The sequence below is a fragment of the Carcharodon carcharias genome, chromosome 1, assembly GCF_017639515.1.
Source record: "Carcharodon carcharias isolate sCarCar2 chromosome 1, sCarCar2.pri, whole genome shotgun sequence".
Lineage (NCBI taxonomy): Eukaryota > Metazoa > Chordata > Chondrichthyes > Lamniformes > Lamnidae > Carcharodon > Carcharodon carcharias.
Genome location: NC_054467.1, coordinates 218,115,070 through 218,141,033, shown reverse-complemented (window position 1 = coordinate 218,141,033; position 25,964 = coordinate 218,115,070). Strand labels below are relative to the sequence as shown.

General features: G+C 41.6%; 1 protein-coding gene across 6 annotated transcripts in view; it reads right to left on the bottom strand.

Moving 5' to 3' along the window:
• Positions 1–222: 222 nt before the first annotated feature.
• The window catches only part of LOC121279693 (coiled-coil domain-containing protein 68-like), a 63,028-nt gene continuing 37,286 nt past the window's right edge, over positions 223–25,964 (bottom strand). For all 6 annotated transcript variants that reach the window (XM_041190959.1, XM_041191129.1, XM_041191304.1 and 3 more), the window contains 5 exons: positions 22,520–22,614; positions 9,626–9,731; positions 6,336–6,419; positions 2,524–2,600; positions 223–1,977 (listed from right to left, as the gene is read on the bottom strand). In XM_041190959.1, coding sequence (XP_041046893.1) covers positions 1,914–1,977; positions 2,524–2,600; positions 6,336–6,419; positions 9,626–9,731; positions 22,520–22,614 — 426 coding nt within the window. In that variant the 3' untranslated portion in view covers positions 223–1,913. The remainder of the gene's footprint in view (positions 1,978–2,523; positions 2,601–6,335; positions 6,420–9,625; positions 9,732–22,519; positions 22,615–25,964) is intronic.

Sequence of the window (25,964 nt, the reverse complement as noted above, 5' to 3'; positions counted from 1 at the left end):
TTCCACAGCATCTTCAATACCCTTCAGTTAGTAGTTTGAAAATTGTGTTAATTGGCCTACATTGTCCATTATATTGACCAAATGTTGCTTGTATAAGAAGCACACACTGACCCTAGATACTTCAGCTGGTGTTATATCCCTCTAAGCTTGTCCATCAGCTGATCTTGTATGTGACAGTTTCCTTGCACATGCCCACAAAATCCAGTGCTACACTTTACAAACTCATCCAACAAGTCTTTCATCTTTATTAGGGATTAATTCAAATTACAGCAATGTTGGTGACAAACTGAACAATGATGGGTATGACACCACGACTGGGTTATTAGGCCTACAATCTGGTTCTTCTCGCGGAACATAATTCAATTACATGAGGGGTTTGTTCATTCAAACTTTGTTCAATTAATGCCACTACCCCAATACATTGGGTGAATTAAATTTCTTTATATACTGCCCCTGTCAGCAGCCTATCCTGGCATCCTGTTCCACGCAGATGTTATCCTTTGGGTGAAAATCAATCATGTGACTTTATTTCCATGTTTATCTTGTGCCTCCTGATATTTGAACTCTTGTCATAGGTAATAATTTTGCTAAGTCAAGAAATTTGTCCAAAAAAAACCCCAAGGGCAGGATTTTATGGCCTCAACATGGCCGGGGCAGGGCAGGAAAATGTGACGAGATGTTCAAAACTCCATTGACTTCAGCGGGACAGGAAGATCCCGCCGGCCGGAGGGTCCATAAAATTCCACCAACGAAATATGTTCTGTATTGGCTGTTTGGTTGTTGTATTAACCCTTGCTTTTTATTGGTCTGGGGATCAGTAGAGTTTAAACAAGCTTATCTTCATTTTTTGGTGTAATTACATAAAATACCAAGTTGTTTTGTGTGTTTTTGTGTCTTTAAATAATACTGCATGCATTTTTGAAAATATAAATATATCACAACCAATAGAAATTAAATATGAGATGCCCTGAAGGAAATCTGGTAAATGAAAAGATGTGGGCCCCTGGTGGTTCAGCAGGTAAATTCACTGCTTAGTATGACCCAGTTAGAACTCAGGAAGATCCTCAGTTAAATTCCTGGTCTGACAGTGGGGGAGGTACTGCATTAATTGATCTCAGTTAGAGTGGATATGTTAGCTGATTCAATCAGGGAAAGTGATGGTGCCTCAGTTGACCCCAGTGCCCTTATCTTGCTGAAAAATCTGTTGTGTGTGTTTGCAGACAGCTGGTTGATGGTAAGAGTGAGGCATCTCCCACTACCCCATTACCAATACTCAAAGCCTATGATCACATAGAACCACACTGCATGCCAAAGCCAGCATTTACAAGCGTGGTCTATCAGAATAGAAACAAAAGTTTTATTTGAGACAAGCAAATTACCCTGTACATGTTTAATTCTGCCCATGTTCCCGCAATGAAAAATTAAAATGGCCATTCAGCGCTGTTTAAAATTGTGAGCTGCTGGCACTTTATGATGCTGTATTTTGTAAAGCAATAAATTATATAATGTGCTTAGACATTTCAGTTGATCCAGTACACAGAAATCTTGTTTTCAGAACCACACTTGTATAAATATTATATAAATATTGTATTATCCTAAATCCTCTGAACTGTACCTCATAGAACACTTTTGTTTAATTTCCTAAATGTTTCCCTCATTTTTCATCTACAGCACTTAATTTCTTAACACGAAATGTATTTTAAAGACCAATGAAGACTCAGAAAGTATGAAGCCTTTCTGGTTGTGTCTAGTTTCAGACATATTTAATTTTACTCTTTATCCTCTGGTGATTTCTAGCTTGGTTGGTCCCAGGGCAGCGGGTAGGCAGGTTTCATGTGCAGAGACATTATGCTTCCTTCTTTAGCACTCTTCTGTGGTAAAAGCTCTGCTGTACAGAGCTTTCTGATCCGAGGTCAGAAACTTTTTTTCCACTTCATCAGCAGTTGGTATGGAGTTTTGTTTCGAGCAGATTCATAACTACAAGGTGTGGGGGAGAGACAGAGAAGACCAAAATGGACAAATAGAGAGACTGAAATGACTGACATCCTTCATTACCATGTCTTATAATATATTGAATTTAATAATAAAAAATTCTGTTTTTCTTATTCAGTAGGACAAGTCACAGTGTGCCTTTAGATAAAAGATGTTTTTTCATTATCCTTAATATGATTAATTTGTGTCCCTGGTTTATACTTGGATGGCTTTGCATCTATTAAATTCCCAGAGGATCCTTTCTCTTGTTACTTTTTAATCCAATATGGATTAATTTTCCTTTGTAAACTTGTTTGCATTAAATGTGTTCTACTTAATGGTTTACCATGGGATTTTTTGGAGGTTAAATTTATTTTTATCTTTTCTTGGCGAATATGCCTACTTTTCTGCCATTGTACAGTAGCCAATTATATTTTTACAGCAGGGAGAATACAAAGAAATAACAGTTCTTTTAAAGTATCTCACTTGATGGGTCCACTCTCAAAGCTCCTTTACTAGCATTATTATGTGAAAAAACTCACAAAACTTTACCTGGCGCAGGATACTGGTGAAGGCTTCTTGCTTTGCTTGTCAGAGTAAACTTCTGCTTTATATTTCAGTTCTCTGTTCTGTTTACAAATAAAGTAAGTCATTTGCTAATAATGCCATATTCTACTACTAAATTAAATGCTTGTCAATAGTTTTGAATTCCTCAGACTGTTACATTTAGTCAGCATTTTCATGTCGGATTAATATTTGAAAGAAGGTTATCATTCCCCCTGGCAGAATACAGAGACAAATAAAAGAGATGATACTAGGTATCATAATAGAACCTTAAAGCACACAAGGAGGCCATTCAGCCCATCATGCCTGCTCCAAAATCTTTAGCTATGAGAAAAGGCTAAAGAAGTTGTGCTTGAGGTCATTTTGGAAAAGAGGAGACTTCAAGATAACGTAAAGAAAATTGACAACGTTAATGTTGAAAATTGCTCATGATGAAAGGTTGACATTTATATTAAAAATTAGAAACTTACAAATAAGAAGGGAAGATGAACGTTTTCTAGCCAGAAAGTAATAGAATTGTGGAATACATTACTAGGACAGCTACCTATGTGGGCAGCAAAAATATGCTCAAGACTGTGCAACAAATAAGGGATCAGGATTATTGATTTAAAGAACTGTTTATATCAAATCAACTGGAATTGCTATCATTTTTTTCATACATTTATAAAACCTATCAATAAATCTATTACATTTAACGTCAAGTGGTTTTTTCAGAAACCAATTACCATTCCCCTCGATAGGTATATTCATAAAGTCGAACTCTCCTTTCAATCTAGCACCACTTAGTATATGCTCTATGACCATTGTAATGAAAAGCTGCAATAGCTGTTTGATTTTCCCCATTTGGCATAATTTGGGCAAAAGCTATACTTTCCCTACAGGAGTGCAAAGATATTTCAAATGTGAATTGATCTTTATCACAATATCTGTTTTTAACTTTTGAAAGGTTTCCACAAAATGTTTTAATTAAAAATTATTGTCTAAAAAGAGTCAAAGCCAGTTCAGACCTCTACACTTAGAGGGTACATTATATGTTCCATATTAATTAGAAAGAAACTCAAATTTGTTCCATAAAACTATGTCAATAGAAAGTTAATTCCCATACACCTATCAACGATGAAATCCCTTTAAGAAAAAGCTATGGGTTTCTATTCCTACAATTTAAAAAGTCATCAGTTAGAGGTTAAGAGGTTAACATATGAAGAATGTTTGCAGTTAATGTAACAAAAAAGATAGGATTACATACATAGGATATATGGCAGAGAAACAGGCTCCATTCGGGCTAACAAGTCCATTGCAGTGTTTATGTTCCACTCGAGCCTCCTCCCATCTTACCTTATCTGAATCTATCGTCATAACTCCCTATTCCCTCCTTCCTTATGCTTATCTAGTTTTCCCTTAAATGCATCTACACTATTTGCTTAAATCATTTCCTGTGGTAGAGAGTTCAACAACCTCACCAGTCTCTTCTGAATTCCCTATTACATTTCTTGGTGACTATCTTATATTGATGGTCTCTAGTTATGCTCTTTCTAACAAGAGCAAATATTCTCTCTATATGCACTCTGTCGAAGCTTTCATAATTTTAAAGACATCTATTAGGTTAACCGCTTTCTTTGTTCAAGAGAGGAGCACCAGCCTGGTCCTTGCCTGATATGTACACCCATGCATTTCTGGTATCATCTTTGTAAATCTTCTTTGCAGCCCGTCCAGTCCCTGTATATAATTTTCATGATATAACTATATACCTAGGACTGTAAGCAGTACTCTAAGTGCAATCTAAACAAGATTCGATACATAACTTCACTACTTTTCAATTCTATCCCTCCAGAATCAATGCTTGTGGCCTTGCTAAACTGTGGTAGAACTTTTAATGATTGGTGTATTTGTACTCCAAGATCCCTTTGTTCCTCTATCCCACCTAGACTCGCACTTTGCAAGTAATATGTGATATCCCTATTCTTCCTACCAAAATGTACTATGTCACATTTATCTTTGTCAAACTTTATTTGCCAATCATTTACTCATTCTGCAAGTGTATTAATGTCTTCTATAATTTGTATTGACTATTCCCCCCCCATTTGGTGTCATTTGCAAATTTAGAAACTCTATTTTTGATTCCAAAATCAAAATTGTTACTATAAATCGTAAACAGCAGTGGTCCCAGCACTGGTGCTTGTGGAACACCACCTCCCCCTTCTTCCACTCTGAGTAGCTACCCTTTATTCCCACTCTCTCCTTTCTGTCTTGAAACCAGCTAGCAATCCATTCTTCTACTTGTCCCCTGACTCCACATTCTCTGATTTTGTTTATTAACTAATACTGGACACCTTATCAAAGGCCTTTGGAAAATCCAGATAAATTGCATCTACTGTATTACCGTTGTCTACTCTCTCTGTTACCTCCTCAAAAAGTTTAATAGGGTTGGTAAAGCAAGATTTTCCCTTTTGAAATCAATGCTGACCATTCATTATTATATTTTTTCATTTCTAGAGGTTCTCCTATTCTCTGCCTTAGTAAGGATTCCATTACTTTTCCTACCATCGATGTTAAGCCCACTGGTCTATAATTCCCTGGGCATGTTCTGCTCCCCTTCTTAAATATAGGACTTACATTAGCTACCTGCTAGTCCTCTGGCACTACACCTTTTTCTAATCAATTATTAAATATATGTAGCAATGCCTGTGCCTTCTATTCTCTAGATTCTTTTGAAATACGTGGATGCAATCCATCCAGACCAGGAGCTTTATCCTCTGTCAGTTTGATTAGTTTATTCAATGTATTCTCTTATATTATTTTAAATACATTTATGTCATTACTCATCTCATTATTCAATGTCACCTATACCTGATCTATCTCCCTGGTAAGTCCATAGCAAAATCATTATTTAATATTTCTGCCATCTCTCTATTGTTACATGTGATATTATCATGTCCGTCTTTTAAGTTTTTTATTCATTCATGGGATGTGGGCTTCGCTGGCTGGGCCAGCATTTATTGCCCATCCATAGTTGCCCTTGAGAAGGTGGTGGTGACCTGACTTCTTGAACCGCTGCAGTCCATTAGGTACACCCACAGTGCTGTTAGGGAGGGAGTTCCAGGATTTTGACCGAGCAACAGAGAAGGAACGGAAATTTATTTCCAAGTCAGGATGGTGAGTGGTTTGGGGTGGGGGGGTGGGGTGATCTTCCAGGTGGTGATGCTCCCATGTATCAGCTGCCCATGTCCTTCCAGATGATAGTGGTCATGGGTTTGGAAGGTTCTATTTCCATCACAACCTTCCTTTATTTATTGATGCATCTGTGAAATATATTACTACTTTTTTTTATGTTTCTTGATAATTTGATTTCATAGTCCCTCTTTGCCCTCCTAATTGTTTTTTTTTACTTCTCTCCTAATCTTTTTGTATTTTTTCTAATCACACAGTCCTCCATCTATAGACCTAATGTAACCCTCAATTTCTTATATTTTTATTTATCTATGGAGTTTCATGAGTATTTGTTCTGTTCTTTCCTTTCAGTGAAATATATTTTCCCTGCACTCTGTTGAGCACCATTTTAAATATTTCACATTGTTGTTCTATAGTGTTGTTTACCAATTCTGTTGCCCATTCTAGTTCTATCATGTGCATTACAAACCTGAACTGTACTGGCTTTATTTGAGACGTAAGAATTGTGAGATGAGAAATGGGCCCATTTAATTTGCCTTCTCCCTTCCTGTTAGTTGCATAATACAATTAGAATGCATTTGAATCAATGTTTTAGTTCTGTGCTCTTATAATTTACAAAAGTAAATAAGCACCTCTGCTTCAAGTAGGCCAACTTGTTCCCTCAGTGAGAGTATAATTTGATCCTGTTTCGCCAGATCCATTTTTAAGTTTTCAATCTGTGAAGAAAAAGAAAAACAAACGTGTTATGTAAAAGATAGTAGTACAAGACATAGCAGATTCCTCCTTCACAGATGAGGAAGGCCCTTAGAGTTCATAGCTCTTCCACACTCTTGAAACAAAAACTGTGAACCCATAATATCATGTGGGATATCGAATGGTCACTTTTAAATTACAGGACATCTGGCTAATCAGAATGCTTCTTTTAACATAGTACCATTGGGGACAGGTGTAAGCAATTCAACCTATCAGGCTTGCTCCACCATTCAATTATATCATGGTGGTCTGCACCTCAACTCCATTTATCTATTTTATCTCCATATCCCTTGATATCCTTACCAATCAAGTATGTTTTTATGTACCATATGTAGTAAATTTATCCATCTACCTGTTTGTCTATCCATCCATCTGAAAGGGAATATTTCTTCAGCACTGACTGGTCAGGTGGGCAGAACAGTGGCAAATGGAATTCAATCCAGAAAAGTGTTAGGTAATGTACATGGGGAGGGTTTACAAGGCAAGGGATTACACTTTGAATGGAAGGACCCTGGAAAGTACTGAAGATCAGAGGGACCTTGGTGTGCATATCCATAGATCCCTGAAGGTAGCAGGGCAGGCATATGGGATACTTGCCTTTTATAGCCGAGGCATAGAATAAAAGAGCAGGGAGGTTATACTGGAACTGTATAAAACACTGGATAGGCCATAACTACTATGTACAGTTCTGGTCACCACATTATAGGAAGAATGTGATTGCACTGGAGAGGGTACAGAGGAGATTTACCAGGATGTTGCCTGGGCTGGATGGTCTGAGCTATGAGGAAAGATTGGATAGGCGGGGGTTGTTTTCCTTGCAGCAGTGAAGATTGAGAGGGGACCTGGTAGAGGGGTATAAGATTATGAGTGGCATAGATAAGCTGGATAGGAAGGCACTTTTTCCATTAGTAGGGGGCTCAGTAACCAGGGGTCGTAGATTTAAGGTAAGAGGTAGAAGGCTGAGAGGGGAGTTGAGGAGAATTTTTTCACCCAGAGAGTGGTGAGAGTCTGGAACTCACTGCCTAAAAGGGTAGTTGAGTCAGAAATTCTCGTAACATTTAAGAAGTATTTAGATATTCACTTGCATTGCTATAGCCTCCAGGGTTATGAGCCAAGCACTGGAAAATGGGATTAGTGTAGTCAGATCTTTGTTGACGGGCACTGACACGATGATCGAACTGCTTCCTTCTGTGCTGTAAACGTTTTTGAGTCTATGAGTAACCCAAGCATTCTAAATGTAAAAAAAGCTGCTGATATCATAGTTTAAGAGGTTAGTTCTAACTGCATAGTATGTATTAGATACTATGTACATCATCACCAGAAGTGATACAACATCATATGATCTTGCTCTCATTGTTTTTTTATTTATTCATTGGATGTAGGTGTTGCATTTCTTGCCCATCCATAATTGCCCTTGTTTAGAGGGTACTTTAAGAGTCAGCCACATTGCTGTGGTTCTGGAGTCACTTGTAAGCCAGACCAGATAAGGACAGCAGATTTCCTTCCCTAAAGAACTTTAGTGAACCAGATGGGTTTTTACAACAATTGATAATGGTTTCATGGTCATCATCATACTTTCAATACTGAGTTTTTATTGGACTTGAACCCGGGTCCCCAGAGCATTACCCTAGGTGTCTAAAATACCAGTCCAGTGACAATACCACTATACCACCACCTTCCCACATGGTAAGATGCTGCCTGCAGTAAGAGGTGTTTCAATAAAGTTAGTGTGCTGTATTTTATGTGCCCCCCCCTCCCCCCCGCCCCCCTCGGATGTGTTTTGAGTGGGTGGCAGGGAGTGGGACTTAAAATAGGGTGGGTGTGTGAAGAAGTCGAAATGTTAACTCTGTTTCTCTTCCCACTGTTTCTCTTTCCAATGAGTTACAATATCTAGACTGCGAATAAATTTAATCTGATTTTCTGGTTTTGTCATCCAGTTGCTTAAATGGTTCACAGAATCCCTAATCACTAAACGCAACCCCACTATTTTCAATTATTCTAGTGCCTGTCCTCTCATAGGATATTATTACCATTCAGAAATGGGATTATGCATAATAATGTTTCGTTAAGAGCAATAACAAGTCATGAGTGATGTATTTTGGTAAGAAGAACATGGACAGACAACATAAAATAAGGGGTGAAATTTTGAAGGCATATAGTATCTTGGGCTTTATTAATAGGGACATAGGGTACAAGAGCGGGGAGGTTATGCTGAATTTATATAAGACACTCGTTAGACCTCAGCTGGAGTATTGTGTACAGTTCTGGGAGCCACATTAAAGGAAAGATATGAACATATTGGAGAGATTGCAGAAGAGGTTTACAAGAATGGTTCGAGGGATGAGAAACTTCAGTTATGAGGATAGATTGGAGAGGTTGGGACTGTTCTCTTTGGAGAGAAGGCTAAGAGGGGATTTGATAGAGATGTTCAAAATCATGGTAGGTCTGGACAGAATAAAAAGAGTGAAGCTATTCCCATTCGTAAAAGGATCAAGAATGAAAGGGCACAGATTTAAAGTGATTTGCAAAAGTAGCAAATGTGACGTGAGAAGAAACATTTTCACATAATTAGGTTCGGGTCTGGAATGCACTGCCTGGAATTGTGGTGGAGGCAGGTTCATTCGAGGCATTCAAGGGCATTGGATGACTATTTGAATAGAAACAATGTGCAGGATTATAGGGAAAAGGCAGGGCAATGGCACTGGGTCATAATGCTTATTTGGAGAGCTGGTGCGGACATGATTCTGTGCTGTTAAAATTCTGTGATTCTGTAAAGTATTTTCCTCCAATTTACTCTCTTTTCTTAGGCTTTCTCATGAAGATGCTGATTCTTTCTGTGTTTGATGTATGGTTGTCAGCAGCCACGTTTTCTTCCCCTTGTTCCAATATCTTCATGTATAAGCTTAGACATTGAATGCTGACAGGCTAATCAACCATAGTAGCATCTCAACTATCCAAACTGAGGACAGTGAACTCAACAAAGACTGTGGATTGTATCTGGCACTTCACTCTGTGTGACATGCTACTACATTGGGTGGCACATTTACCCCCTGAGACACCAGGAGCGCTAGATAGCAAAAGTAGTTTGATCATTATTGAAACACTGAATGCTTGGCTATATTATGAAACATACTGGCATTCTACATGAACGTCATGTTCTGAGTCTCACCGTGTTTATTACACTGTATAGGTTTCGATGTTGTTGGGTGACAACATTGTCCAGGTGAAGGATCTTTTCCTGTAGTATGGAAATCTCCAGCTGAAGATCCTGAAACCTGTTAACAAATATTTTTGGGTTCATTTGATTAATAACAACCGTATAAAATTTTTCACCCACTGCATGCCCTTTCATCCTTGGAATTACCAAATAATAAAACTGAAGACAGTGTGACAATGATACATGAATATTTCACCAAAATAATTAACGTTTGGATGGGTCCAGTGAACTTCCCTTAACATTTCTCACTTAGCATATTAGCTAAGCTGTATTAAAGTTTCACAGTGAGTTAAAGCTGAAAGAGATTTTTGCCCTTTAATGAACTTTAATAAACTGCAAATGGAGTTTTTTCCACCTACTTTGTAAAAATCTTTGGCTGGGATTTTCCTATCCCATCTGCTGTGTGACCGGAAATTCCTGCCCGAAGTCAACTTCCTTCAAGTTTTCCGTCCCACCCATGATAATTCATGGGGCAGGATTTTTACCTTGGCAGGTGGGCACGCTGACCCGGCCGAGCATGATATGATGCGTGATGACATCGGCCGTGTGTGCCAACATCAATGTGTAATTGCGCGCTAGTTCGGTCAGCAGTTGCACACCGGAGCCGGCAGCGCTCCCGCCAACAATTAAAAGGCCTATGAAGACCATTAAGTTGAGTTTTACATTGCCCATTCAGCCTAATGGTTGATGGGCAGGTGAAAAGGCCAAGCGGCCTTTGCATTTTATTTTTTGGAAACCTCAAATTTGGCAGGATGAGGTTTCCAAAAGCAAATGCAAATGAATTAAAAACATGTTTCATAAATTTTTTGTGCTGCTTAATCATTTTTTTAAACTTGTTTATGGGATGTGAGCATTGCTGGCTAGGCCAGCATTTATTGCCCATCCCCAGAGGGCATTTTTAAGAGTCAACCACATTGATGTGGGTCTGGGGTCAGACGTAGGCCAGACCAAGGACAGCAGATTTCCTTTCCTAAAGGACATTAGTAAACCAGGTGGGATTTTACAACAATTGACATTGATTTTGTGGTCATCAGCAGATTTTTAATTCCATGGTAGGACTTGGGCCTGATGTCCCCAGAGCATTAACCTGGGTCTCTGGAATATTAGTGTAGTGACAATACTACTATGCCACCACCTCCCTTTTTCTGAAAGGCAACCACTGGAACACACTGCATTTTTCCCCTTTTCCAAAGAGCCAATGAGACTTGAGATCATTTGTAGTGTACCTGTTTCTTTATTTGTACCACATGATGATTGCCTCCAACCAAAGGTTTTGACATCTTTCTAGCATGAAACCACCAGCACAGAAAGAATCTTCAGAAACAGTTACAATAAGCTAAAATTCACTATTAGTTCCATTTATTCTGTTCTGGTTTTTTTCTTCAGATTGGATAAACATTTCACCTTTTATTATCTATGCCATGACCAGTACAGCCCTTTGTCAAAAGTACTGCCTATATATTTATATTAAATTATGGTATAACACCAACCAAACATCAAGAATGCTATTCCACATGTACAAATTACAATTATTTTAACCTTCACGGTTCTGAGATATTGAGCCTGCGTACAATAAAATGACCAAACTGACTCTCGTGTATCATGCTGGGTGGGCCTTAATTGGCCCGCCTGCGTAAAATTGCAGAGCGCAGCTGATCATGGGCAGTGGACGACTTCCCGACTGCCCCCATCTGCCACCCCCGATCCCACAGGCCAAGGGCAAAATTCTGCCCATGGGCTGGACTGAAAAATCCCAGCCTTTGCCTTTAAGCCCTCAGTACCTTTAGGAACATGGTTAATTTTAAAGATGCATCAGGTTTTAGAAATGTGATTTTTGAATAAGATGGTTACGTTTTAAACCACTGCTTTAATTTAAGGTAAAATGGAGTAATGAAGATGGCCATGTGACCTGCTGTGAATTTTTCCTGGCAACAAGCCTGTGTGGCTTTGTTACCATGGACAACAGAGCCTCAGGTCAGATGCTATTGAAATGTGTGTGCCAGGTTTGATACCTGAAAACAAAGGCAGAAGCTGATGTTCTTGTTTTGCAGACTTCCTGTCTCAGAGGGAAGAATCTTGTGAGCTGCTGGCTGGAGAGGCAGAGAGAGGTCTATGATGCCTCTTTTTGGGAAGGTTTGTCACATCTTGTTCCACTCAAGTACTTGTCAGGCCAATGGTGGGCCTTCACCCATGATCAAAGGCCCGAGGACGGAAGTCCCATCTGTCAGGAGCTGCCTGCCAATCAGAGGCTAGCAGCTCCATTGAGCAGCAGTGCCACTGGGTCTGGGGTGACTCCTGCCTATACGGCACCCAACCGAGGCCCAGGACCATCGCTGGATCCCAGGCCAGAGGTGAGTGTTAGCAGGAGGAGGGTTGTGGGGCAGAAGGGGAGGAAGGTTGGTAACAAGAGCGGCTTTCAGCTGGTTCCCCCTTCCCGATGCTGAGCCCCTCAATCAGGCACTGAATTCCTTTGGGAACCAAAAGCATCCCTGGCAGTGTTTGCTTGTTGTGCTCCTCGCATGGTAAGCCCCCTGCAGGCCACTTGGTTCATCAGAGCGGCAGTGGGATGAAGCTCTCAAGTAGGCATTAGTTGGCCACTTAAGGGTTTCAATTGATGGTGGGGCAGGAAGTCTGTCCACGGGCCTTTCTACCACGTACTTAATCAGGCTGGATGCAGGAAGGTGGCAGGGTCCCCACCTGCCTCCCTCCCATCTGATATACCCACCCTGCCACCAAACTCATCATGGGAGAGGACACTAGATTGCTCCCAGAGCTTTTGAACAGGAACAGCAAGACAGAGAGAGAGAGAGAGCAAAACAGAACAGCAGTCATTGTGGTCTTCAGAGAAAAAAAGGCTGTTTTCTCTGTCAACTATCAGCTAGATTGCTGGGGAAAGCTTCTGTACTGATCAAAGAGAAGGAACCCACAGTGATTTAAGGACACTGGAAGATTTGCCCTGGCAAGGATGGGAGAAGTAATCATTGGAGTGGGCCTTACTACTTAAAGTCGGTTTGGGAATTCTACGAGGAGAAGGCTTTTGATGGTCGGTTGACATTATGACTCAGTGAAATGGATGTGAGACTGTTGGATGCTGGAAGTGACTTTAGACTGTTTCCTGAAAAGATTGCAATTCTGTGGAAAACGTAAAGTATATCAGTCATGTTAAGTCATTAATAAGCATTACATTTTCTGTAGTTTAGAGCATTAGTTGCCAACTAAGGAATGTTTAGTTAGTTTGTTTTTATTTTATTTGTTACAGTAAAAGTCTTAAAACTTGAAATCCTGTCATGTAATTCCATTAAATCAGTCATTAAGAATTAAAATATCTTTTTAAAAGTTATTGGTCTTTATGATGATTGTAACAAAACAGAAGGTTATTATAAAAAAAACTGGTGTGCACTATAATAAGACCAGTGGAATGAGTAAAGCACAATATGTGTTCATGCTGAAGCAAAGTGCAAGACAAATACATATACATTAATTATCAACAAGTTACTACATTTGAGCAGTGGATTGTTGAACTTGATGTTCACGTAGTATTGAGATTGAAGAGGAATCTAGGGAATAGACACATGAAGAAAATGACATGGAGGGTAAAAGGAGCCAGAAGGTGTGACAAGTCAGGCCTCGAATCCACATGTGCTGACATCAACTTACTCCTTTTCTGTGTTAACATTTCAAGTCCATATGGACTTGAAATGTTAACTTTGTTTCTCTCTCCACAAATGCTGCCAGACCTGCTGAGTTTTTCCAGCATTTTGTATTTTTATTTCAGATTTCCAACATCCTCAGTATTTTGCTTTCATACTCCTCCTCTGTGCTGGAATATGAGGAGTTGAGGATTACAACATAACAATTTGCATTTATATAATGTCCTTGAATTAGAAAAACATCACAAGGTGCTTCACAGATGCGGTGATAGGCAAAAATTAATGTCACTCCAAAGAAGGAGATATTTGAAGGACTAACTAAAGCTTTCATCAGTGAGATAGATTTTAAGGAGGATTAACCTCTGGACAGTAGTTCTAAAGGAAACAAGAGGGTCAGCAGACATTATGTGGAGCATGGCCCCTTGGAGCATCATAATACATGGAGGGCGGGTGCCATAACCACGCATAATAGCCCCAAATTACTTACGGACATATTGAACTTTTTAGTAAGACATTTTGTTTTTTAAAAAAAAGGACATACAAACAAAAGCTGGCCGAGACTGTAAAGTAACAACTTGCTGGAAAAATTCTGTGAAGATCACACTTGGCCAACCGATACAGAGAACAGAGTGTCACACCTAAAAATGTGTCAAGGCCTACTTCAGATGCAGACACTTCAAAGGAAAAGATGCAATATAAAAATTGAACTGTAATCTCCTGTGGTTGCAGAGGTAATGAATGTTGATTATCACTAGCAGAAACCATCTCCTGTGAGTTATATCCCAGACTGTGGGCATGATATGAGTTGAAAAGAAAGCAGATTTGGGCAAAAGATATGTTTACTTTTTCCCTTCCAGGAATACACAAGAAAAAGGGTTAAAAATCCAACTGCAACCCTAGTTCTGTGTGCTAGTTTTGGCGTTCTAGACTGGGTATGCGAGGTGTGCTGTGAAGGTTATTGCTGAAGAACATCAAATAGGCATCCCTGCGCTTGCAGGTTAAAAAAAGTCTTCTCTCTCTGCTGGAAGCAAGTCACAGGTCAGCAAAGCCACAGCCAAAAAGGAAACAGGGACAACTCTTTTCAGCTAACCTGCAGAACCAAGAATCTCCAAACCATCTGCTCAACTGCCCAAAGTCAGCTCTACTGGAATCATCCAATGTTTCACCATCTACTTCTCACGGACAAGGCAAACACTAACTTGTATACCTTTTTTTTAACCTTAATTTCTGGACTCACTTCTCAGTTCTAATCTGTGTGCATGTGTGTTGCACTTTTGTTATTTTTTTCTTGCATTTTAGCAACTAATAAACTCATTATTTCTTTGACTCAAGAAAGCCTGGTTAAATTGGCTCCTTTTAAAACATAAATACATTTGGACTGGGAAATGGTATCCATGAGGGAAGGGATCCTTCTTAAATTAACCTTGTTGCAACCAACCGAAGGGGTTGAATCAAGAAGGGGAGCCAGTTCATTCCTCCTCATCCAGGAGCATAACAATTTGGGGTACCTCATCTGGGATCATAACAAATTGGGGGACACTTGCCCAAGGACTGGTTGTAACATGGAGGACCATTGAAAATAGAAGACATATTTGCAGTGGGAGACTCAATGATCAGGGTTCATTATAGTAGGTATTTACAATTTTGTCCGTATTTTAATGATTACTGCAAGTCAATGCCTAAGGACTAAAGAAGAACTTAAAATTGACAAAACATAATTTCCTATAGATATGGTAAGGACCAAGGACAAAGAACTAAGGTGCCTAAACTAGGTTTTAAATTCAGCTGGGATAAACAACTCCCAGACACCATAGGACAGCAGGATGGGTGGCAATTAATACATTTCTTGTGCTATCTAGGAAAGCTAAATGGTATAAATTAGCAATCAGGATTCTCATCGGGGAGGAAGTCCTGCTTTCTGGAGCTTCTGACCGATCTGATTGGCCGGCTACTCCAATAGTCCCAGCAGCTTCAGGAAGGTGTCAGTGGCTGCTGCTAGGACTGCAGAAGAAGAAGAAGACCAAGGCCCATGGATCTCCAGAGCATGTAAGTCCAGGGTCTTGTGCTGGGAGGGTTTGGGTAGGTTGCGGGGAGGGGTGGGATTTTGGGTTTAAAGGAGAGAGCAGGTAGGAAGGAAGGAGAGGAGGGGGGCATCCAGTGATTGGCAAAGGGAAGCCCCCGAAGACCAATCCCCACCGCCCCCCTTCCTTCCAGCCTTTTAAGCATCTGAGTGAAAAAAGATCTGGCCTCCAGCTCCTGCCTGGCTGCCCATGAAAAATGTTTTATGATGTGGGCAGTGTATTATCAGGGTCAATTGGCTTGGTAACAAGGCTAATTGAACTTTGTTATTCATTTAAATATAGTGGGCAGTCTGCCAATTTTACCAACCACCCATCCCCCTCGTATTAAGAGGCTGAGCCCGGGGGTGGGTGGGGAGGTGATGGGATGGGCGTCCACCCTATTTTACATGCCCCCCTTCCAACTGCCCGCCAGGGGCATGTAAAATTCAGCCTGTAGATCCTCAGCTGTTGTGCATATTCAAAACTGAGGATAATAGATTTTTGGGCACTAAAAAAAATTGAGTTGATGTATAAGTTCCACCTTTGAACTTACTGGGTTTTGGAGCATGCTCGAGGGGCTGTATGGCCTATTCCTGCTCCTACTTCTTATGTTCTTATAGACAGGTATCTTGTGGTTATGAATAAAGGTCCAGACAATTTTACCTCCCTAATATAAAGGTGAAGAACATCAAAGCTCATGCTTAAAACTTTTGGGAAGATTGGGTGGAACAGCTAAATTGTTAAGTTTATGTGATGTCTGCTGATTTTGGTAGGGCTGAGGAAGGGTTTTTGCATAAGCATATAATAATTTAAAAGAAAGCTAAAAACAAGGCTTCAAGACTAATATTCATGCAATGTTTTCTATGTAAATATGCAAAGTATTAGAAGTTGGGAACTGAGAGGCACTAATTAGTGTGTGAGGTGGGATGGTGGTGGGGGGGGTAGTGGTGATTGACTTAATGGGACTAAAAATAGATTTCTTTCATCTCAGAACAAAGAAGAAAGTTGTGGAAAAGATAAAGGAGGCATCAATCGTCACATTTACACACATTCTTTAGAACTAGGAATTGTGCCAAAGAAGTGATTGCTGAAAAATGATACACTCCTTTTAAAGAAAGGGAAAGAGAAAAACATGTTCTGGTACATGAAAATGTTAGTATGGAGGTACAGCAAGTGATTAGGAAGGCAAATGGAATGTTGGCATTTATTGAAAGGGGAATGGAATATAAAAGTAGGGAAGTTTTACTGCAGCTGTAAAGGGCATTGGTGTGACCGCATCTGGAATTCTGTGTACAATTTCAAAACCATTAGACCATAAGACATAGGAGCAGAAATTAGGCTATTTGGCCCATCGAGTCTGCTCCGCCATTCAATCGTGGCTGATAAGTTTCTCAGCCCCATTCTCCCGCCTTCTCCCATAACCTTTGATCCCCTTACCAATCAAGAACCTATTTATCTTGGTCTTAAATGCATTCAATGACCTGGCCTCCACAGCCTTCTGTGGCAATGAATTCCATAGATTCACCACTCTCTGGCTAAAGACGTTTCTCCTCATCTCTGTTCTAAAAGGTCTTCCCTTCACTCTGAGGCTGTGCCCTCGGGTCCTAGTCTCTCCTACTAATGGAAACATCTTCCCCACGTCCACTCTATCCACGTCTTTCAGTATTCTGTAAGTTTCAATCAGATCCCCCCTCATCCTTCTAAACTCCATCGAGTAGAGACCCAGAGTCCTCAAATGTTCCTCATATGTTAAGCCTTTCATTCCTGGGATTGTTCTCATGAACCTCCTCTCCAGGGCCAGAACATCTTTCCTGATATACGGGGCCCAAAATTGCTTACAATATTCTGCATGTGGTCTGACCAGAACCCTATAAAGCCTCAGCAGCACATCCCTGCTTTTATATTCCAGTCCTCTTGAAATAAATGCCAACATTGCATTTGCCTTCCTAACTACCGACTCAACCTGCAAGTTAACCTTAAGAGAATCCTGGACTAGGGCTCCCAAGTCCCTTTGCAATCCAGATTTCTGAATTCTCTCCCCGTTTAGAAAATAGTCTATGCCTCTATTCTTCCTACCAAAGTGCATGACCTCACACTTCCCCACGTTGTATTCCATCTGCCATTTCTTTGCCCATTCTCCTAACCTGTCCAAATCCTTCTGCAGCCTCCCCATCTCCTCAATACTACCTGTCCTTCCACCTATCTTTGTATCATCTGCAAACTTAGTCAGGATGCCCTCAGCTCTTTCATCTAGATCATTAATGTATAAAGTGAAAAGTTGTGGTCCCAACACTGACCCCTGCAGAACTCCACTAGTCACCAGCTGCCATCCTGAGAAGAAGCCCCTTATCCCCACTCTCTGCCTCCTGCCAAACAGCCAACCTTCTATCCATGCTAGTACCTTGCCTCTAACGCCATGGGCTGTTATCTTACTGAGCAGCCTCCTGTGCGACACCTTGTCAAAGGCCTTCTGGAAGTCCAAGTAGATAACATCCATTGGCTCTCCTTTGTCATTACCTCCTCAAAGGATTCTAACAGATTTGTCAGGCATGACCTTCCCTTGATGAAACCATGCTGACTTTGCCCTATTTTATCATGCACTTCCAAGTATTCTGAAATCTCATCCTTAATAATGGACTCTAAAATCTTGCCAATGACCGAGGTCAGGCTAATCGGCCTGTAATTTCCTGTCTTTTGCCTCACTCCCTTCTTAAACAGGGGGGTTACATTAGCAATTTTCCAGTCCTCCGCGACTCTCCCTGACTCGAGTGATTCCTGAAGGATCACCACCATTGCCTCCAATATCTCTTCAGCTATCTCCTTCAGAACTCTGGGGTGTAATGCATCTGGTCCAGGTGATTTATACACCTTCAGAGCTTTCAGTTTTCCTAGCACCTTCTCCTTGGTAATGGCCACCATATTCACCTCTGCCCCCCGACTCTCTTGAACTTTGGGGATGTTACTCATGTCATCCACCGTGAAGACTGACGCAAAGTACCTATTCAGTTCCTCCGCCATTTCTTTGTTCCCCACTACTACTTCTCCAGCGTCATTTTCCAACAGCCCAATTGTCCAATTTTGCCTCTCTCTTACCCTTTATATATCTAAAAAAAACTCTTGCAATCTTCTTAAAAGAATATTACTGGCTAGTTTACCCTCATATTTAATCTTCTCCCTCCTTATTTCTTTTTTTTGTTGTCCTCTGTTGGTCTTTGTAGGCTTCCCAATCCCCTGGTTCCCCACTGCTCTTCACCACATTGTATGCTTTCTCTTTAGCTTTTAAGCTGTCCCTGACTTCCCTTGTCAGCCATGGTTGCCTCGTCCTCCCTTTAGTATGCTTCTTCTTCCTAGGGATGAATTTTTGCTGTGTCTCCCAAATTACTCCCAGAAACTCCTGCCATTGCTGTTCCACTGTCTTTCCTGCTAGGCTCATTTCCCAGTCAATTCTGGCCAGCTCCTCCCTCATGTCTCTGTAGTTGTCTTTATTCAACTGTAAATTCTGTAAAAGGTAAATTCTATCATATTATGGTCATTTCCTCCTAAGGGTTCCTTCACCTTAAGCTCCCTTATCAAATCTGCCTCATTACACATCACTAAATCTAAAATTGCCTGTTCCCTAGTGGGCTCCACCACAAGCTGCTCCAAAAAGCTATCTCGTAGACACTCCACAAATTCCTTTTCTTGGGATCCACTACCAACCTGATTTTCCCAGTTTTCCTGCATATTGAAATCCCCCATGATCACTGTAACCTTGCCTTTCTTACATGCCTTTTCTATCACCTGGTGTATCTTGTGCCCCACATCCTGACTACTGTTCGGAGGTCTGTACATAACTCCCATTATGGTTTTTTTTACCTTTGCGGTTCCTCAACTCTACCCACACAGATTCTACATCATCTGACCCTACATCATTTCTTGCTATCGATTTAATTTAATTTCTTACTAACAAAGCAACCCCACCCCCTCTGCCAACCTGTCTATCTTTTCAATAGGATGTATATCCTTGGATATTTAACTCCCAGTTCTGATCCCGTTGCAGCCATGTCTCCGTGATGCCCACCACATCATACCAGCCAATTTCAATCTGCGCCACAAGCTCAATTTATCTTATTTCGTATACTGCATGCATTCAAATACAACACCTTCAGTTCTGTATTTCCCGTTTTCTTTCTCATTGTTGTCCCTTTATCTGATGTGCTTGAAGTTAGATTCCTAGCCCTTCCCAAACACTCTGTCCTATTTTGTGTTCTGGGAACTTTAATAGCCTCTCCTGGGCTCTACTTTCTTTTCAGTTTTTTCATAATTTTCCATGAAGTTGAATCCACCACCACCTCCCCCCACCGCCACCACCCCTCCCCCCCCTACACACACACACACACACACACACAAACCTGCTGCTTTGTTTCCCATTAATCATACTTCTTGGAGTTTTACCCTTCTCTCCCCCCGCCTTTCTAGTTTAAAGTCCTGTTGACTACCCTATTTACCCTTTTCTCTAGAACATTGGTCCCAGATCAGTTCAGGTGGAGACCATCCCAACGGTACAGATCCCTCCTGTTCCAATACTGATTTTTGGTCTCATTTGAACAAAAATATATTGCATTGGAAGCAGTTCAGAGAAGGTTCACTGGACTCATTTCTGAGATGAAGGGCTTATCCTACGAAGAAAGGTTGGACAGGTTGGGCCTATAGCCAATGGAGTTTAGAAGAATGAGAAGTGATCTTATTGAAACATATATGATCTTGAAGGTACTTGATCGGGCAGATGCCAGAAGGATTTTTCCATTTATGGGGGAGACTATAACTAGGGGACAGGGTCTAGAATAAGTGGTCTTCCTTTTAAGACTGAGATAAGAAGAATTTTTTTTCTTCCCCAGACAGCGGTGGAGGATAGGTCATTGAATTTATTCAAGGCAGAGTTTGACAGATTTTTGATAGACAAGGGAACCGAGGGTTACTGGGGGGGAAGGTGGGGTGGGGGGGGGGGGGCGCGGGGTGGGGGGGTGGGTGGGTGGGGTGCTGGTGCCGCAGGCAGGAAAGTAGAGTTGAGATCACAACCAGATCAGCCATGACCTTATTGAATGGTGGTGCAGGCTCGAATAGCCAAATGAACCACTCCTCTCCTAAGCCTTATGTTCCTCGAAAATTCTTACTTGGTTACTCCTACTGTAACTGGAGGTAAACGTCCAAGAGATTTTTTTGATTTTTGTATGGCTGGTTGGAGCTTTGATCACTGACAGCGGATTTCAGAAATGCGGGCGTGCTCTTCAATTTCCAATATGCACAACTGGCAGGAAAGGGTCTCTGCGGCTAGTGCAACATCAGGAAGCTGCCTCACTGGAGTCCACAATATAGGATGAGATCAGTGAACACTTAGAAAGATTGAGGAATAAAAGAGACATGTTGTCGAAGGTTTTCATCTTGCACTCATCAGGGCACATCAAGAGTGCAACTTGAAAAGCTTCAATAGCATGTATCTTTTTCTCAGCGATACGCAAATCCTGTACCATCAAGCAATTACTTAGAAAGACATGGACTGTTGTAATTACACTTTGCATTTTTAAAGCACCCTTAGCAGAGTTAAACATCCTAAGGGTTACTCAGTGACACAGTAGGAGATAATAAAGAACCGATTACACCTGACTAATTTATTTGTTGTTTCAAGAAGTGGAAGGACATGCATTTTTGAATCTCAATATTTCCTGAGTATCACTGGCTTGTGCCAGCGTGCTTCACTCAGGTTTTCACTGGTTTCCTTTCAAAGAGAGCTGGATGAGTTCCTAGCTGTGGCTGATATCACAATGTCTAATAGGTAAACCGCCCACTCACTGCCAGATCTTGTGATTTCTCTTTTGGGATCAAAGAGCTATTTCCTTGAATTTTTTTCCCCTAATTAGTCTGGAGTTTTTCTTTGTTCTTTCCTCTCAGGAGTTTGTATCGTTGGCTTGTGGGGAGGCATGGGTGGTATCGTAAATTGCAATCTGACAGTATGGGATTATTTGATGGACCATTTCCTGTCCTTTATTTTTTTCATGTTCATATGCAGCTACAGTACAAATATTCATAAATGTACCTGCAGCAAGCCATTTCTTTGCTTATGCATTCATCTTTATTATGTTCATGATTTTTAAAGACACTGACTGATGATAGAGTAAGAAACACTAAGGGAAGGTGATTAGCCATTGTACACGAAGTACCATAGGTATTGCTCTCCACTAGAGAGGGGGAGACAGAGATGGACAGTTGGTTATATATAGCTTGAGGGGCATGACTCCATAAGCATAGGGCAAGCTAAGGCATCAAGGGGAGGTAGTGGCATAGTGGTATTGTCACTGGACTGGTATTCCAGGGTAATGCTCTGGGGACCCAGGTTGAAACCCATTAATGATGACCATTAAACCATTGCTGATTGTTGTAAAAACCCATCTGGTTCACTAATGTCTTTTAGGGAAGGAAATCTGCCATCCTTACCTGGTCTGGCTTACATGTGACTCCAGAACCCATAGCAATGTGGTTGACTCTTAAAAATGGGCAATAAATGCTGGCCTAGCTAGTGACGCCCCCATCCCATGAATGAATAAAAAAAAAGTCAGGCCTCCATGAACCACCTTAGTCAGCATTGGGATTGACCCCAAGTTGGTATATTTTTGCCATCTTGGCAACTGAGCTAACCAACCACTACAGTAGGAAGCAAAACCATAAGAAAAAGAAGTAGAGAAAGTGTGACCAGTACACACAACTGTGAGGCATACAGAAAAAAAAGCATCACAGATGTTCTGAAAAAAGTTCTGAGAGTGATAATGAGATGGCAAGAGTGGGAAAAGCAAAAAGACAAAATGGATAATTTTCACTTCCACTACGTGCGTAGTAATGTGATAGGGCAGCTCATGCACTCATTGTAGAACCAAACCGAGTTCAATGGAAATGAAAATTGGGCACAATCTATAAAAGATGGCCAATCTGCTTGACTGATTCACCACTCAAATGGACCTGATGGCTCACATCTGCCACTTACTGCAGGACTTGGCACCAAGGGGACATGGAGGGCATCCACTGCCATAAAGGAAGGTGGAAGGCATTAGACAATGCTAGACAAGCTAAAATATTGATGGCAACCTGTTGTTGTAATTTCCTACCTCATTATGTTGTCTGGAACATCCATAGATGAAGACTTCTTCCATTCCATCTCTTTTTCCACAGACTGTTTCCTTTCTATCAACTCTTTCTTCTCCTATATAAAATATTTGAATGACCTCTTCAAGAATCCAATATGTTTTAAAAAATATAGAGCTAAAATTAATTTTCATATAGATATAAGATGTTAGAGGTGGAATCACCTGGTACCGTTGGCAGCGGATGCCATGACAGCTATGAGCAGAAATATAGCGAGAAGACAAAAACAATCAATTTTATGCCAGTCATTTGCAATTGTCCGCTCTACCCGTCAATGGTGGACCCTGTTTCCCACCACCGCACATTGGGACCCTAATTTCAACACTTTAGTGTCTCATTATAAGCCCTGCTCACCGGAATCATCCCCCCACAGTGGATCATCTGGGCATGCCAATGTGTTTCACAACTGTACGTAAGCAATGTGCACCAGGTGAGCTGCACTTCACTTGGGACTTCGAGGTTTGTTTGCCTATCTTGCTTTGGGCAGCACTCGCAGTCATCAGCACCAGGTTTTGCAGGTAGCACCACATCACTTTTTGGGGGGCCCACAGGCAGGTCTACCTACCAGACCAGCCATAAGGCTTTTTGATGGCTGCAGGGCTAGGGCTTGCTTGGGGAAGGGGTAGAGGTGCCCTCAGGAAAGGGAAGAGGCTGCTGGGCGGGAGCTGTACTGGAGAAGGGGGGTATTCCAAGGTGTGTGCGGAGGCATATGTTGATCTGTGCAAGTGGTCTCAAGTGGTGAGAGATGAGGAGGCAGACTCCAGAGGTGATGAGGCCAGATGGAGATATGAGGGTGTGTGTGAGAGAATGAGTGGTGATGTCCCTTGAGCTGGAAGTGAGTGAGATGCCAGTGAATGCGTGAACTTAGAGTGATGAGATGGTTGACTTACCCTGGCTGCACGGATGAGATAATTCATCCATTTCCTGTAATGGATGGCTGACCTATTGTGTGCAGCACTGGCACTGACCACATCTGCTGCCTCTTCCCAAGTTTGAGTGATGGGGCTGATGGACCTGCTGTGGCCGGAACTAAGGTAGAGGACATTGCGGCAGGACTCCATGGCATCCAGATGTCCAAGGATACGTCACTGAATTGGAGTGCTGTACATTTCTCGGCTTTTGGGGCCATGTCTTCACCGGTACAGCCCTGGGCTGCAAGCATTGAGAACTGTGTGCTGCAGTTTAACTATGGTGTCCGGCATGAGGATGTGGTAAGGTAATGGCATGGTAGACAAATCAGAGGCCGCCCGCCAGCAAGAAGACATGTTTCCTGTGGCTGTATATTTAATGAGGCAGGAGGGAGACAATACAGCCAAAAAAAATGATAGAGTGGCTGGTAGGTAAAATGTCTTTTTTCACACCTGCTACTGCACTTAGTACAAATCTGGGTCGATTCCACCCTAGGAATGAGAAAACACCATTCAGTTTATCCTCTTTGCCCCTTTCTTTTGGCCTTTACTCAAGATTCATAGGAGATTTTCATTTTCTCCAATAGTGCGTTGGTTAATATATTCCTTTAAGCTTCTTTTGCATGCTATTTTAATACTGATGTTGATGCATAAAACAGATTATGTTAAATTAGAACACAAAGGAATTGTATGTGAATGTACTAACTAGTGTACTGCCAGAGGAAATTAAACCTCAGAAGTTTTCTCATCTTGCTTCTTTCTCAGTCTTTATTGCACCTTCGATGATACAATGGGCGGAATCGTCCCAGATTTGCACTAAGTGCAGTAGCAGGTGGGTAAAATGATGTTTTACCTGCCAGCTGTGAAGGTGGGTTTTCACACTGTATTGATCCAAACCTGTTATATTATGTATGCATTCCAGGGAAACAAGCCGTTTCAATGGTGGGCGGGCTTTCATTCGCCCGCCATGCCATCACCTCACTGCTTCATCACGCCAGACACCACATTTAACATATAACCTTGCTCAGTGTTTCCAGCCCAGGACTGCAGCAAAGAAGACATGGCCTCAAAAGGCATGAAGACTGCAGCCCTCGAGCACCTTTTGGATGCCATGGAGACCACTGTGACATCCTCTACCCTTGCTCTGGCCACAGCAGGGGCAGCTACATTACCACTCCAGCTTGGTAGGCGATGGCAGTGGTGATCAGTGCCAATGCTGCACAGAAGAGGTTGGCCATCCAATGCAGATAGGGGGACAAATGATCTCATCTGTGCAGCCAGGGTATGGCAACCATCTCATCACTCTAAACTCACACACTCAAGCCTTTCACACATTCACTGACATCTCATTCACTGCCAGCTCAAGGGACATTACCACCCATTCTCTCACACATACCCTCACATTTCTGTCTGGCCTCACGTCCTCTGAAGACTACCTCCTTAACCCTCACCATCTTTAGGCCACATGGACAGATCAACTCATTCCCTCGCACACACCCTGGGAGACCCTCCTTCCCCAGTATAGCTCTTGTTCTGCAGCCTTTTCCATTGCTTGAGGCCACTTCTCCCCTTTCCCTAGGCAAGACCTTGCCCTGCAGCTATTGAAAAGCCACCCACATATGGCTGATCTGGTAGGTGGAGACCTATGTGTGAGCCCCCCTGGAAGTGATGTGGTGCTGTCTGTGAAGCCTGGCGCTGATGACTGCAAGTGCTGATTGAAGCAAGGTAGGCAAACAAACTTTGCAAAGTGCAACCCGCCACATGCACGCCTTATATATGCTGTTGTGAAACACTTCGGTGTGTTTTCCTGCCGACGTGGGCGGGTGATCCAACGGGGGTGGATGAGTCTGGCGGGCTGGTCTTATAATGATTATGCTAATGTATTACAAAGAGGTTTCCAATGTCCAATGGTGGGGACTGTGGCCTGCCATTGGCGGGCGGAGCAGATGACTGCAAATTGGTTTCACAACATCGTGAAACCGATTTTTGGCCTCCTTGCCATATTGTCTGCTAACGCCACCGAACACGCCCGACGCCGGCGGACATGGAGAATCCCAGCCAATATTAGATTTCAAATGTATCATTTCAATATTGCGATTAGGATTTCTGTAAAGAATGAGATTTTTGTACTATTTCCATTGAGGAGTGAAAGACATGCAGGAATACAATTATAGACCTTTAGAAAGCTTTTCCTATTGTCCTGCCTGAGTATATTGGATAACCTAGGTACAGCAAATAGAGGAAAATGTGTATGGATGCAAAATTGACAGACTCTGCTACAATATTCCTCTTTGTTTTGCAAATGTGCAATCCAATATGCCTGATTCCAAAAGTTTCCCATTTGGAGCAATGCAGCAAGTTCCTTTGATTAGTTGGATGCCTAATGCTATTAAAGCCCTTCACCATATTTAACACTTTTGTGCCTCAGCTTCTGATAAAGCAGATATGTGGACAGGTAGAGTTTCCTTTTTGCACAATTTCTCCCCATATAGGCCCTACT